We start from the raw sequence: 16,702 nt of genomic DNA on the forward strand, positions 1-16,702 counted from the left end.
ATCACTGATTTGCAATTCACTTCAACTACTGTCTTTCGTTTCGTGTTTACTAGTTACAGTACATTATTATAGTCTAAATTCGGCAAATCGACTTGCCTAGTAAGTTTATAGGCCTCTTTTTTAATAATTATGGAACATTGCCGTATCCTCGTCTCTTCTAGTACATCCTCTTCACCGTGTTCTTCTGCACTCCGTCTTTTTCTTTTTCTTCTTTTTCCATTAAAATGCACAAGCACACTTTTCTTTTCATTTTCCTTTTTTGCAACGAATTTTGCAAAAAAAAACTTTTCGAATCTTAACATCATACTTCTGTTCTCACACTTTACACTAAAATTCAAAATAAACGAGTTGATCGCTGCTCGCAACTGTGTAAGAGCTTTCTTAGAGGCCTGGTTCAAGAGGTCACCTATGGTTACTGCTGCTTTGATCGTTCATATCGTACAGAACTTGTGCGATTGTTCTCGATGATTCGACATTACTTAATGCCACACCTGCCAAATGTGGTTCATACGCTCTAAGATGCCTGAAAAAACAACACAGATAATAATGATAAAATTACATTTAAATACTAATTTTGTATCATATTTACTTTACTGTAATATACAGGGTGGTCCATAAATCGTTTCAACATTTAAAAATTAAATACCTTTTTTTTGTATTATATTTTTGAAAATTTATAAAAAGTTTATTCAATTTTTAAATATTAAAGCGACTTATGAGGCATCCTACATAATATCTGTATCATAGCATGCATTATAAATTTAAAATATCATTATTATCTGTTTTCTTAAATTAAAATTAATAAGAAATTGAAAACAATCTTTACCTTCTGCCATGTGTTGAATATATGACTAGGTTTCTGAGAATAAGAGCTGCTGTCAAGCGAATACTTTTGGTCACTGGACCTTCGTTGTCATCCTGTTAAAAAAACAAACGGTAATTAAGAATTTGTATCATTCAAATTTATTGTATTAAAAAAAAAAAGTAACAACCATCTAGTCACACTTTTAAGTAACACTAAAACAAATATAATATATCAGAATGATGTTTAAATTAATTAGTTGCAACAGCTTTGAACATTAGTAAAATACAATCATGAAAACAAAATGGGAACGCTGATTCAGGAAATGATATGCCGCATATGAACAGATCATAGAATTTCATGGAAAGCATCAGAGGAAACACTGATTTTTCCATGTTTACATTAGCATACTATAAAAAAAATCAAATTATTGTAAAATATGAATCGTAAAATATACATCTTGAATGCTAATAATGAACAATTTAATGCAAAATTAATTACAGCATGCTATGTAAAACTACATTGAAAAAGATTTTTAAATAAGCTTATTTTATAAAAATAGAAGTAAACTAATTTTATCTAGAGTACTATCTTCACAAAATATTCAACGTCCTAAAAAATTTCTTTTCCATTAAGAATTTATGTAGAAATAAATGTTCATAGTCTAAACTAAAAAAGTAAATCATCAAATTCTTGAATTGTATTTTTAAATAAAAGTTTCAGATAATTTTTTCTACATCATAAGCGCAACAAACACTCTACACGTTATGCTGCTCAAATTAAAATAATTACACCAGCACCTTTCGTCATCATGAATACACTTCAACTGCTTATGTAAAAAAAAACACATATAAATTAGAGCAACGCTAGTAGCTACGAGATGAAACTAAAATGAGAAATCCATGCTGATATAAAAGTACACACACCTGTGCATGTATACCGAGAGACGTACAATAAATAGTTAAAAAAATAAAACAACAAAAAATACACACAGAGCGTATGTTGCGAAAAACAAAAGAAAATGAAGCGCAAAAAAAAGGTAGGTAGGTGGCAGGAAAACAGCGCACAAGGGCTGTGACTGTGAATTCTGAATCCTTTCTTTCTTTTTTCTTTTTCAATTTGTTTTTTTTTTTTTTTTTCAATTTTTTTTTTTTTTTTTCAATTTTTTTTTTTTTTTTTCAATTTTTTTTTTTTTTTTTGAACACGTTTTTACCTGTTCTGGTGGAGGATTTTGCCCAGGTCTGGGGGAAGAAGAGCTTGAGGTGGCTGCAGCGGGCTTGGTCGGCCTTTGCTGCTTTGCCAAGAGAATAAGAAATTTCATTACATTAACAAAACTCAATAGACTCTATGAACCGTGGGACTATAAAGGATTCTCCGAAATATTCTAACCTTAAATCCGATTACATTACTAAACGCGTTATTTTAGACATAAGTACTGTACTATCTCGCGTAACTCTATCTTTTTAGTGCATCTATCAACCTCATAACAGAGAAGTGTTTTGTGCCTCTTTCATTTTACCAAAGTTAGCGTTTTACTTATAGCTATTTTGTAATTCATATCGTTGTGGGACTTTATAAGATACTACTAACCATTAACTCCTTGGGATTTACGAATTCCAAAGCGTGCCGCTTAATAGCATGGAATGCTGCATTTGGTGCATATCCAGGGTGATGAGGAGTCGGCGGTGTCGATGTGGAGACTTCGGTTTTGCCTGTCACCGTTAATTGTTTCCTCCTCATCGACATTGTCTATAAAATTATATTCAATTATAGGATCAATTCTTCTTTGTATAAGGAGCAGTACAAAGTGTCACAGTATAATCAGTGATTGTATTTACAAAAATTAATTAAAATTGCAGAATAAAATTTTTACATAAGAAGCTTTGTTTTGGGAAAAATTGATTTTGATGATTTGAAAAAGAAAAGTAATATTGTGCTTACTTCCGCATTACAATGCCTATCGTACAAATGTGTCATTAAGGAAAATCTACGCCTCTTCAAGGCGTCACAACTCGCCCATAGGCACAGTATCTCCTCCCCACCAGTTGGACAATGTGCCTCACACACGTGAAGGTAGACCTCATGTGGTGTTTTAAATTGCCTGCAATTATCATTTATTAGATGGATTAAATAATGTGGCTAATATTATTTAACTAAGTTCTGTCAATTAAAAATGAAGAATGAATAAATAAGCCATTAATTCAATATAAAAAAATTATTTCCTCCATTTTAAGATTTAAGACATGTCTCTAAATCTTCAGATCCCATTCCCAAATCACTCCACACAAAGAACAAACTCAATTACCTCAAACAACCCCGCCATTCACATAAATAGGCATTAGGATCAATCTTTATCGTGATGGTTTTTTCTGGTTGATTTTGACTTGTAGACGGTTTGGATTCCGGTTCAGTGGAGGTCGAGGAACTGACAGTCTTCATAATTTTAGCGGGTTGTTTTGCGGATAAGCCATGAGTCGCAGCCGCCTGATGGGGCGTGGTGGGTCTGGTGGGAGGGGGCGTTGACGCTGGAGTGGGCGTAACCACCCTGGATGGCACGCTGGCCGACACAGGTGTCTGCTGGGCCATCGCTGGTATCGTGACGGTGACCGTGTTCGGGTTCGTTTGTGCTACGGAACTGTTCACTATTATGGAAGTCTGTGGAATTGTGCCTGAGGTTGGAACGAGCGGCGGTGGTATGTTGCCAAGCGCTGGGCTCTGTAGGATTGGACGCGAGACCTGTGTAACAACAACCTGCTGTCCCTGGGGCGTGACCGCTACCATTTTTTGCTGAGTGGGCTGAGTAGCCGCTTGAGGTTGCAAAATGATTATCGTCTTTGCACCAGTGCCCTGTTGCTGGGTCGTCTGAGCCACCAATACAGTCTGCGCTTGGCCTTGGACTAACGTCGTTTGTGGTTGAGCCAGAACGTAATTCTGACCAGGGACACCGCCAGATACGACGTACTGTAATTGACCTCCTGCTCCCTGTTGCAGCAGAACCTGCGGCTGAGGCTGTGCCTGTCTTCCTTTCACTGCACCAGTAGGTATAATAACCTGATTATTCGGTTGAATTGTTTGTTGCACTACTATCTGCCTGGGAGCCGTAACAATGAGCTGCTGTTGAGGTTGAGGTTGATGCTGAGGTTGAGACTGATGCTGAGGTTGAAGTTGAGGCTGATGCTGAGGTTGAGGGTGAGTGTGAGTGTGAGGTTGAGGGTTAGTGTGAGGGTGAGGATGAGGATGAGGATGAGGATGGGGATGGGGATGGGAATGAGGATGAGGATGCGGGTGAGAGTGAGGATGAGGTTGAGAGTGAGGGTGAGGGTGAGGTTGAGGGTGAGGTTGCTGTGGCTGTTGTTGCACCTGAGGCTGTGACTGTTGCTGAAGCTGTAGCTGCAGCGGCGGTTGCGGTTGTGGCTGTGGTTGAGGCTGAGGTTGTAGTTGCGGTGGTTGCTGCTGTTGTGGTTGCAGCTGAGGGGGTTGTTGATTGATCTGATTAACGAATATGTGAGGTGGTTCCTCTTTTATCGCGGGAGGAGATTCTTCTTTAACATTTACGTTCACATTCTCGTCCAAATCAGTTTCATCTTCCATACAGTCTGCAGCTAGAGCAGCATAAAGATTGGCAGCAGTAGAGGACACGGTAGCTTTCTCACTATCCTTGTCATCATCCTGTTCCTCAGACTTTATACTCGAGACAGTGGATTCAGCGGTCGTCGAGTCGACTGCTGGATCTGGAGACATTGTACCGTTGGAATACTTTACTTTTTTTACATCCACCTCGTCAGATTCGCTAGCTTCGCGTTTAATCCCTCTTGGCGCTTCTATTAAAGTATCCTCAGATACTTCTGTCTGTATAACGTTACCTTCTTCCATTTCTATCTTCACCTTAATGTCGGTAGGAGATTCTTTTAAGACTTTCTTAATGTGATTCTCTACTAGATCCATTCCCTTCTCATTAATCGAATTTTTGCCTAAAACACCGTTCAAGATGGGCTCTTTGTCAACTTTCCTTTCTAACAGATCCGCGAGCATCATGCTTTGCAAAGGTTTCTCTTTAGACGTCACGCTGGACGAATCTTTCGAGGAGCCATCCTCCTGTGTATCAATGTCCATGTTACTAGGTGCACCGTTCAACAGAATCCCCTCGAAACTCGTCAAGGAATTGTCTTCCTCTACACCAACGCCTGAACAATCCCTACTACCACCAATTCCACTACTAGATGCTAGAGAATTGTTGGTCGAATCTGAATCTTCAGCGATCGAAGTGCAAGTAGAACGTTGACTCGCTTTGTTCGCTGTAGTCACGGTTGTAGTTGGAGGCCGGCATAGTTTGATGGTTGACGATATGTGATTTTCGGTCGAATTCAAAATCACGGTGGAAGAAGTTGTCGATGTTGCGATTTGGTTGACGTTTTCATTATCACTTACTTCAGTCTGAAAGGAAAAATGGTAAAAATAAAAAGTTTGATATTACAAAGTTTTTTGAACAGCTTAGATCGAATAATAATTCATATTATACAATTCCAAATATCCAAATTTTTACAAAAATTTTGAGGAACTTGTTGTACCTTGTCACAATTATTAGTCATAATAAATTTGGCTCCATTGAGCCTCTGTATCTTTTTGGCAGGAATGGGTGTAATAGCTGGCTTTTGCTTCGAGTTGACAGGAGTCTTTGGGAGTATTGTTGTTGAACTAGTTGTGGTTGCAGGTGATTGCGATACGTTGATCAACTGTTGCTGTAGTAGCCTCTGTTGCTGTTGACGTTGCGCAACCTGTATAACAAATAGAATTTAGAAATACTCATAGAAATAGTTATCTTTTTACAAAATCATTTTTCGTTTGTATTCTCTTAATAACTATAGGGAAACAATTTCAATCTTGAAAACCATGCTTTTGTTAGTAGAATACAAGATACTATTATTCTCATTGAATTCAAAAATAATCAGCATTGTTAAATATTATTCGAAAACTTTAAACGAACAATGGTACACAAGTAAAACAATTAAGAATGGTCTCACTTAAATTGATGTTCCAAAATAAAAGATAAATGGCATAACAAAAATATAATATTTGTGGCTACTTGAAAACGCAAACATTAAAAAGAAACTCTCTCTCTCAAATCAAATTTATTAGGACATACATCCACTAAGTACGATTCCAAGTGCGATATTTTCCTGTAAAATGGTTTTTCTATAATATAAATACGATTTTAAATTCAATCACCCTACATAAATATATTTAACATCACATTCAGTTCAATATAGTAATTCAATGTAATATAAACATGCTTTGTATAAAGTATCCTTAATTTCATCATTTTCTCATACATTAAGAGCAGAAAATGTCCATTTAATCTATGGTTGCACTTCAATGTAATGAGTTTCTTTCAAACAGTCTAGAAAATTACTTGGTATGCATAAATCAACTTATTTTACTAGACAAGATCATTGTCAGATTTATGTATATCAAAAACTCAACATCCTATAGACGAAAAAAATAAAAGAAAAATACTACAGTTTTCATTGTTAATGTACAACAATGATACCTGGTTGCTGGTTATTAGCTGGTTGGCACTGATGCTGGATGCGATGCTAGCAGTAGTGTTTGTTACACAGGCAGTAGGGGTAGACACACAAGTCGCAGCAGTACTGGGCATGCAGTCGCTGCTGACCGTTACCTTAGTAGCCAGAAGGCTTTTTATTATGGAACTGGATGTAGTACCACTTCGATTATCTTCTTTTGCAACTACCTGGATAGTTTGACACTGTTGCTGTATTTGCTGTGGCTGTTGTTGTGACTGTGTTTGTGAACCACTAGACAGCAATGCTTGACTCAGATGAGGATGTGATACTGACACCTAATCAAGAATTATCATAATGTAATTGTGATGCAATCATAATATATTACATGCCAGCAAAAATACTATTAGAATATAAAAATATTTATTCCCTCATTTTTTAAATGAAGTTATAAAGTCAGAGAAATATAATATCTTTAACAATTTGAATTTGTATTTTATATACATCGCATAATATGGCAAATGATTCAATGAATAATTCTCAATACTGATAATGAATTGCATCAATCATGATTATATGCATGAATTTTATTTTTCATGAAACTCGTAACGCATAATGTAGTTAAACACCTTCTCGTAGTAGCAGTTTGTTTATTATTAAGCATGATGTAAAAAAAAAAAAGTGAAATTAATCGAAAACAAGAATTTTTACTATTTGTTATAGAAGAATATAGACAGAGAGAACACCATATTATAGTATGGTACGAATTACACCTGCATGAAAAATACATTGAAAAATGTATACTTAAGAAATGAGATATCTACTTCATGCAGCAGTAAAGTTGATTAGATGACATCGTATTTATTACTATTATTGATACACACGTAAAACAGATTTGTAAGCTGCGATATATGTGTATAGTTATTATATATCAAGCAGAATAATTGAATTTGAACACACAAATTATTCCAAAAATTTTCAATTCATATAAATTCGTTTATGTTTAAATTGAGATTTATATTCATTAACATGTTTTATATACATCAGTTTGAAGTCAAGTCCAGCGTATTCCAAATGAAACATGATCACAGTTCTATGGTGATAAAATATGTATTTTATAGTAACATGTTTCGATAATCTGAATTCCGTTGTTTATATACATCTACTTATTTGCATGCACGTGTAGCGATGTAGGGATACACAGGATTCGAGGCATGCAAAATGTAACATTTGTTAAGGAAAGCCCATATTATAGATAATGCGTAGTGAAACCATAACCAAAATAATAACCAAGGTCATGAGTGGTAGAGAGAATGGTAGAAAGCTTAGGACTTGGACCCACCTGACTTTTAGAATCAACCTTGGTGACTGGATTTTGGGATTGAGTTGCAGTGTTCGAGGTGGTATTGGATGGTGGTTTTGGCGGGGCAGACAGTTGGGCTTTCAGGATAGGTGAGGCAGGGGCGGGAATTCTTAGTGGCCCAGATGCAGGATTGTCTAGGGCCGTGCTATCAGGAGCAGGACTTATACTCTTGATTGTACGCTGTTGTACGGGAAGCACCTTTACTGGCGTTGTGTTGACTGCTGGAATTGGAGCTGTGTTAGTCCCAACCGCAGTTTGGCTCGGATAAGTTACTTGGGGAGGTGTAGCCCGTACTCGAATTCCTTCATAATACTGAGTACCAGTTGTTTCACCTTTCAACGGATTTGGTCCAACGCTTCCACCAAATACAGATCTGTAGTTTAAAATCAATTTGTCTCAGCAAATTAACTTTTACCTAATCTACTATTAGTATTAGTATATACTAGTATATACTATTAGTATATACTAGTAATCTACTATTTGAAATAATTCATTAAAATAATTTTTTAACACATTTTTCTATTTTGCAGGAGAGTAAGCTACTTGTTTATACAACCTATACAATTCGTGTGAATACTAAATATCAAAAATCTAACCTAACACATCTTGGAAAGTGAAGTGGAGCAATCACGCCTCTTCTACCAATCTTTGTGCAGCAACCAAGGTATTTTTTGTACAATTCCTCCTGCTCTATGCGCACACCTGGAGCAGGTTCGAAAGTAGCTCTCAACCAACTCAGAGCAAACTGTTCGTTCTCCTGTATAATTTGTTGGTGCGCATGTTGTTGCTGAATCGAGTTGTTAGTTTCCACTGCTTCTAAACATGAATAAAAAATTAATAACGTCAATAAATATTGTTCAAACTTGATTTTAAAAATGATATAATTACTTTTACACGCACTGTGCGTTGTAGATTTTGTTACAGTCGCAGCTGGAGTGGTTGGTCGCGAGGGTGCTGGGCTAACGGGAGCTGGTGTTGCTGTAACTGTAGCTGGAGTAACCGGTACGGACGGGGATACCGTCGCAACTGGAGCGGTAGCGGTAACCGGCGTGTTCTGAGTAGTGTTTGGTGGTATCGCTACCGTGGACACTGTCTCGATCACTCTCATCAGAATACAAGCTTTCGGTCCGTAACTCTGCGCTTCTACAGTAACAAGGGCGACTAACGTGTCGATAGCTCCGCGTACCCGCGCGACGCTAGTACATGGCCTCTCACCCAACGAAGTTAACGCGTACAAACATTCCAAGGTATATACTAAAAGGGCTATGTCGTTCAGAGCTAAAAACCTGCAAACGAACACAATTCCCTCATTACAATATACTATGATATGTTTTCTATAAGTTATATTTATAATTCAGATGTTTTTTTTTTTAATTAATTTCTACTTGCTATATTTAATACAAAGATCTGTACTCAAGTATCAATAATTCAAATGTAGAGAAACATTTTTCTAGAACTTTGTATGTAAGAGAAATTAGCCTTGGAAATATATGTACTGAACAATGGCCGAAAATTCACCTGCATATAAGTTCATATACATTGTCTTCTAATCCAAACGTAACAATTTCTTCATTGCTGTCTTGTTGGCTAATTTTATTAAGCACCTCCAAGCAGGATATAACGATAAACCTGTCTTGGGATTCAATTCCCTTCGCCACACATGACAACACAACATCCGTTATCCTCTCACCAGCCTCTTTTAAGATTATTTCATTCGCTATGTTCCCTAATGTGTCGAAGCCAAGCTGATGCAAATTGCTCCACCTTGCCCTCACACATAGTAGTACGAATCTTAGAAAACACCGATTCCTTCCCAGTATAGCGGCGTTCTCCGGTGTAAAACTTAGATTCCGTAGGATAGATGCTATTTGTAGCACACGCTGGCCGTAAGGATCCTGTGTTCCTAACGTTCGTCCAACACAAAACAAGTCTTTGTCCTCTTCTTCGAACTTTATGGAGTTTTGGTTTTGATCTTTCAGATTTTCATCCTGATAGGATCCCATCGGATCCAATCTTGAATAATCTGGAAGTACCTACAAAGATTAAAAAAAAAAAAAGTATTTAACATTACAATTATTGAAATCGTACAATAAGATTTTTAATGTAAGATTATGTTTTGAAATCTAACCTAACCATTACGAGAAGTTCGTTTCAGAGACAAAATCTACCAATTATCGAGACACACAATCGATTATTCGATCATACCCCATCGACTTCCATCGACGTAGAAGCTTCATCATTCTCCGTTGGTGTGGCGCTTTTGTTCTGCTTCTCCTTCTCCAAGATTTTCCGCCTAGAGAAGGTCTGCGGGCTGGTTGTTGGCTTCTTCATGAACGTCCTCTCATTTGTTAGATCTATCACGTCCTGGGAGTCAAGGACATCCGACCAGAAAGAGTTGATCGAATAATTCCTCACGCGGGAATAGATCTCGATGAAGAGCTGCCGCGTGCCAGGCGAGTCGAAGACACCCGCGTGCGCCAGGAGAATGTTCACGAGACGGGGATACTTATCGAGACGTAAGATGTGCTTGCCCTCGTTCGACAACAACGTGCACACATTGATGGCGAAGTCCTGCTCGTTAGGAAGGGGCGAGAGGAGCGACAGTGCAAGCTTATCGTAGTTGGATGGCTTGTAGAGGTCCGACGAAAGGCCATTGTAATCACGAAGAGATTCTGCAAAAGACATACGAGGGACAGGAAATTAATTTCATGTCAATCATGTCACTTATTATATAAAAAATGTCTTCTTTCCTCTAAGATTTATTTTCTTGGTTTGTATTTCCTTTAATCTGTATTTCATTCAACATGTCATTTCTTTTCAATGATTCATTTTGTTTATTTACTTTCCGGGTGTAGCGCAAAAGACGAAGTCAACGACCTACAATTAGTCTGACCTACAGTTGACCTTAAACCTCAAGCTGAGACAAAATATTTAGTATAAATATATAAAAATATTTAAAAAATCTAGTTACGACTATCTGATGCACCCTTTATAATGCTATATAATTCATTTAAACCGTTTTTGGATACAAGTAAGACATAATGAGTTATTTTAGATGTTAGTTTTTATTGACTCACCTTGTATAATTACTACTTGAATGATTGATTGCAGTATATTATAATATGATATTATAACATAATAAACAAATGCCAAAGAGTTGAATCTGGTACGTAAGATCCCGATTATCTTGCGAAATCAAGATCTTTTTTTATCAGGACAGTTATCACAATAAGTCTCTCACTGCTTCTCAGAATATTATTAACATTTAACAACATTTCTTCTCCGAATTTAAAACATCATAACTGATAAATGCAACAGGGAGTAAATCAATTCTTTGAAATGTCTATAGTTACAGTATTGTACCTTCAGTTTGTTAATATTAAGGCTTTCAAGTTCAAGTCATGTTTTTGTGATTATGTTACCAGTCTGTGCATGATTTAATTTCTTAGAAAACTTAAAATAAGCTTTAACAAAGTTGAACTAAAACCTCAAGAATGTTAGACTAAGACTGACAAATTGAAATTCTTGGAGAGTTTCTTACACATTCTTTACATTGATCTCGCAGTTTAAGTAGAATAAAGGCGTTCTGTACGCGTGACAGTTTAATAATGCAGCGAAAATGAAAGTTTAACTCAGAGTAGAGCTCCCCACCTGAGTATTGTCAGAGTTAGAGAGTAGCTAGTTAACTCTAGAGTCTAGTAGGGTTTGATCAGAGTCAAAGTAACAGAATTAGAAGTTATAGTTCCATAATTGCAGTTTTATAATTTTAGTTTGATCCTGTACTAAATTTAATCTAGTGCAAATACATATTCTCATTATACTAACTTTACACTTTTCATCAAACACTATTATACATTGACTATTATACATATCATACATTGTATAGTTGACATTTACATAAAAAATTATCAAATAAAGTGGCTAAATAGTAATTTCAGGAACAATTCTCTCAGATATAATTAATTAAACAAAAACTTTTTTGTATTACAGATTTGATATTTGAAGTCAATAGTGAAAACTTTTGGTAATATTGTTTAAGTATTATATAACACAGAATTCTTTCATAAATGAAGGAAGATTGGAAGATCCGCTGCTGGGTGACCGGCGATAAGCTCGTGCAACTGGTGTGATCGACAAATCACGAGTATAAGTAGGTTGTACTCGGTCAGGGTCAGATTTCTACAAAGCAACGAAAATACCTTGATCGAGCGGAAAACGTATGTGTGAATTTAACCAACTAGTTGCACTAAATGATATGATAATTTTCAAAACTTTCAACCAGAAATTGATATAAATTTAACAAAATCGTATAAGGTACTTCAGATTACCTAATAAATTGTTATTTTGACAAATTTTTCTTCTAAGAATTTTTTACGCATCTCTACTAAAAAATTGTATCTAATAATTATTTTGATTAAATTTCTTTACTAATTAATCATAGTAGTTCGAATACGATGTATCATAATACACACTGGATACAAAGTCAAATATCTCTCCACTCGAAGTTATAAATAGCTTCATTCCCTATAGAATACAACAGTGCAACTAAAATTAACCACTTTTGTTGGCCATCTGTTAGCGTGGGCGTGTGATTAATCTATGAAAATTATTTAATCATACATTTTTATATAAACAAGCATAAAAAACTATTATAGAAATTGAATAAAAATATGTTGATGGCTAATCAATTGCAAATAATATGCTTTATTCGAATAAAAAATTGTTCTGTTCAAATCTGATAAATATCTAGTGACTTATGGACTGTAATATATACATACACATGTATGTATTTTCAAACCAGACTTATGTAGAATTACTTACTACTGTACGTCCTACCCAACCTCTATATCCTACCCAACTACTCTACTATAAATCACAAAATTATATACGTAATGTCCATGAATTACAAATAACCTTAATTTCTTGCACCGAACTTCTCTAGAACCCTCCTCTTCATAATCTTAAATCATCATGTCATTAATCATCAAACAGGAAAATAAATCACGTGCAACTCTGGATACAAGAAAGGTAAATGTACATGTTTCGCAGTGTGTTCTTTGTATCTGGCAGCGAATCGTTCGTTTCTAACGACGCGACACGAGGTTCGTGCAACTGCTTCGCAGAAAGACTTGAAGTTGCCGCGCTGTGAAGCAATATTATCGCAAATCGCGGTAATCTTTTTCAGCCGCAAAACCGCGATCAATATCGCGCGTCCCGGGAGAAATGCTACCTTTTGCCGGAAACTACAGAATCCGTCGGCGGAACGAAGGAGTGGGGGCAGAAGGTAAAACGAAAAAACCGCGCAAAAGACGAGAAAAGGATCGTTAATAAAATTGTGCCCCGGTCGAGATGCTTCTGATGTCCAGACGATAAGAGAGATGCGATTTCAATCTAAAACGTAAGATTTTTGTCCTCGGTCTGTTTTACAATTCGTAAATTTCAATTCTTTGTTACCCTACGAGTTCGTAAATTTTCGAACGGAACTTTTCAATATATTACCCATGCACCATTTCGGCAAATCTACCGTTAACCGCCATATTCTTTCGTAATGGATAATATTTCGCTCTCGTATTTTCTTTTGCAAATTTTGTCACATAATATTGTTTATCAAATAAATATGATTAGCTTCACTTTCCGATTTTGTGTTACTCGTTTTTGTGATAGGTTAGAATTTTTTTTAGAAGTTCCTTGAGAAACAAATCTAGTCAAGTGTTAGATTATTAGTAGCATGTCAAAATAAGGTTAATGTTATTTAAGAATATGACTGAATGTGTAGATAAGCGATATTTTATTACTGTTTGAATCAGTGTTTTCAAATATTGAATTAAAATTGCAGATACATACATGGTTAAATTTGAATTAAGAGCTCGACAGTAATTGACGAATATGAGAAGTACTTCACGAATGCTGGACGAATGGATAGAGGTAAATAGTGAAGAGGAGGGAGGCGAGAGAAACGGAGAATGAGAAAGAAAGAATTACGAGTGCACTATACTGACCTACAGACTCTGTTCGCGTTTGAGGTTAGTTTTACTTCGCCCAACCCAGAAAACGCAAGTTTCGATACTTTATTTTACACATATATATGAATGAGATAAATATTAATATAAGACAACAAATTAAGAGTAAATTTAATGACTTTCTAAATATGCAGGTTGGGTCATAAGTTGTTTGACACTAGTAATTATTCATCTTTTCATTCACTGTGGTTTATCCGATAAAAATTCGAGATCTTGAGTATTTAAAAAAACGTATAGAGTCTGAATTCAAAAACCTGTTCTCTCCACCTGCTTTCCAAACAAGGTTTATGACACGATTTATGCTTGTGTGTTAGTAGACGATATGTTTACACACTGTGTAGAACTATTCGTGTTTCTAATACAAAAAAAAAAAAATAAAAGAGAAAACAAAAATATTCAAGATTTAAATACATATTAGTTAAGCGATTTATGGAATTATTCTCTACTTTCATGTTGAAATGAGAAAATTGCATGATTGATCGTGGCTGGTCAGTATGAAAAATAGATAAAGACGAGGTAAAATAATAATTCTTGGCGATAATTAAGGACACTTTCGAGAACGACACGAAAAGTCCATTCTTGGCAGGAGAAATTAGTTTACTTCGATTAGCCAAGTTAAGATTCGCTTCCAGGCCTATGAGTTACCGCAGAACTTTCCTTGCACTACATCTTGACCTAATTTTATCACTCCACCGTTCGAGAAACAGAAGATTCTATTTTTCAATTTCATTTTTTGTAATTTTTTATATTTGTAATAATAAAGAAATAAAATATTAAGTTAAATCTACCACAGTAACACATACCTTAAATGAAAAAATTATAACCGACATTTTTTGTTAATTTTGTTTCGAAACCTAACCTAACCTTTGAATTTTCTATCTCATTATTTCTCGTTATTCCCCTTTTTAACTTCACCGTTGAGTCAACTCAAATTACTAAGATCTAACTTACAAGCGTCTACGTCAAGCACACCGATCACTGTCCGCCGCGAAGTAAAATCGAAGTTGACATTTAATTCATAGGTTTGCACATCGATACACGACCCGCGGATCGTGTTTAATAACTGCAATTGCTCCTTGTGTAACGCCTATCGACCACGATCACCCTACCGTTACCCGCTTTGCTCACTGTTCGCCTTTAAGTGGAATGTGAAAGAAAGGACAACGTTAAATCGAATTATGTGTCATTTCCTCGATTTGTTTCTTGGTTTTCTCTTCTGTACGAATTTCTGAATAAAGCACTTTTAAAATTGAGTTACTGTTTGTTAGACCACCCTATAAATTACAATTAAACAAAAATTTTTAAATTTAAAAAAAATTGAAAATTATCACAGTGACTTGCTATTAATTTCACCCAAGAACAAATTTCAGTAAAATTTCGTTCACACCGTATGTATTTCCATATTAAAGAATTAAAAAAAAAAAAAGTAGCAATTTATCATGACGAAAGTACGTATAAAGCTTGCGTGTTGATAATTCACGCAAACGCTTGACACACTGCCAAATTTTGGCGGAAATTCTAAAAGCAGGCGCTCGTAAACCGTTTTAACATAGCTCTTCGCGTCGATCAAAGCAGCGCAAATTTACAACGTGAAAAATTCATTTTCTCACACGAATATTTACAGTTAAACGCAATGACAATTAAAAGATACACGGATACATTCGTTGTTATCAAATTAATGAACGCAACACCATTGAAAAATTATGATAGTATGTGTATATGTATCGATGCAATCTGACTGAGGTTATTTCTCCTTCTTCACCATGATAACAATGGCGAGAGTGTAAAGGCGGCGTCCGTTGTCTTTTCCCGCGTCCTGTCAACGCACTCGCGTGCAAACGAACGGCCTTACACATGAACGACCGATAAGTGATAGAAGAGTAATTTAAGCTCTATTGTGCTTCTCTCGCGTAAACACTGAAGAATATAAAAAAAAGAGCATATCAAACTAGGTTTCGAAACAATTATCCATCGTGCTTACACGATACGCAGTTGAGAAACAATTATTTGAAAACGAAGGCGGGATACGTTTAAAGAAAGTTCAGTTAGTACTGATCAAAATGGTGGATAAAATGATCACCTTAGTAATGTCCTAAAATTAAATCAATTATAGGTAGAGTCAGGTGTTGAATATAGCAATATTCTCGCAAAATATCTAACTTCCGTCAGGGCATCAAACTTCCTAAAATACCAAACACGTCGGTGACCGATAAATCGCCTGAGTGATAACCCTCGAATTGCCACTAACGTGTACGTACATACATACGTTCGAACATACCAATGAGCAACTCTCCGAACTAGTTCCACATTTTCTCGGTCAGCGTGACGCCGAGCTAATTAATTAATAATTTGATCGACGGAGGGAGCAGATCGATTCAGTCGGCCAGCGGTAGGTAAGGCACGTTGTGAAAAACGAGGGAGAGGCGGCGTCGAATTCGACAAGGTTAAGGGCATTGTTTCGCTGAGCGAGTGATGCGCAAGGTGCATAGGGGGCGCTGCGCACGCGACGTCGCTAATTGGCCTTAAAGGACGACAAACGGCGTAACAAACTACGCTGTGGCGTATGCAGTGGAACAGGGTATCTGTGCACCGATGACACACGCGGTCTAGACGTCACCAATCGCGAGGGAGAGTGGCTGGTCCTCCTTGATGACGGCAGAGAATTCAGGCGACGCAGCAACCGTAAATGAACAAGATGAATAGGTGAAGAAAGAGTGGGACAGAGTGATGGTAAAGAGTGGGGGGTAAACGCATAGACTCGAAACTGCGGTGGTGGGGGTAGTTAGAATCGGGAGTTACGGAACATCACGCAAGCGTCGTGAGCGCTGTATTACGCCGGGAGGATCGAGGACTCGCGGAACACCTATTCCCGCAAACGCTTATTGATTGTGACTCTTGCATCGTGTCTCCCTCTCTGTCTACGCTTCTTTATCACACCCCCTTTATTCTTTCCCTCCATGTTTTTCTCATTTGTTTTTATATTTCTTTCGGTCCT

General features: G+C 36.5%; 1 protein-coding gene across 1 annotated transcript in view; it reads right to left on the bottom strand.

Annotated features, from left to right (window-relative positions):
- Positions 1 to 392: 392 nt before the first annotated feature.
- Positions 393 to 16,702, bottom strand: part of LOC108571634 (AT-rich interactive domain-containing protein 2-like) — a 64,678-nt gene continuing 48,368 nt past the window's right edge. Inside the window, exons 5-18 of the mRNA XM_017933723.1 lie at positions 9,893 to 10,359; positions 9,206 to 9,720; positions 8,588 to 8,973; positions 8,284 to 8,503; positions 7,667 to 8,060; positions 6,351 to 6,662; positions 5,371 to 5,577; positions 4,163 to 5,236; positions 3,108 to 3,979; positions 2,744 to 2,903; positions 2,393 to 2,551; positions 2,016 to 2,096; positions 827 to 918; positions 393 to 523 (exon numbers count right to left, since the gene is read on the bottom strand). Coding sequence (XP_017789212.1) covers positions 403 to 523; positions 827 to 918; positions 2,016 to 2,096; positions 2,393 to 2,551; positions 2,744 to 2,903; positions 3,108 to 3,979; positions 4,163 to 5,236; positions 5,371 to 5,577; positions 6,351 to 6,662; positions 7,667 to 8,060; positions 8,284 to 8,503; positions 8,588 to 8,973; positions 9,206 to 9,720; positions 9,893 to 10,359 — 5,060 coding nt within the window. The 3' untranslated portion in view covers positions 393 to 402. The remainder of the gene's footprint in view (positions 524 to 826; positions 919 to 2,015; positions 2,097 to 2,392; positions 2,552 to 2,743; positions 2,904 to 3,107; positions 3,980 to 4,162; positions 5,237 to 5,370; positions 5,578 to 6,350; positions 6,663 to 7,666; positions 8,061 to 8,283; positions 8,504 to 8,587; positions 8,974 to 9,205; positions 9,721 to 9,892; positions 10,360 to 16,702) is intronic.

Source organism: Habropoda laboriosa, unplaced genomic scaffold, assembly GCF_001263275.1.
Source record: "Habropoda laboriosa isolate 0110345459 unplaced genomic scaffold, ASM126327v1 scaffold40, whole genome shotgun sequence".
In the NCBI taxonomy this organism is placed as follows: Eukaryota; Metazoa; Arthropoda; class Insecta; order Hymenoptera; family Apidae; genus Habropoda; species Habropoda laboriosa.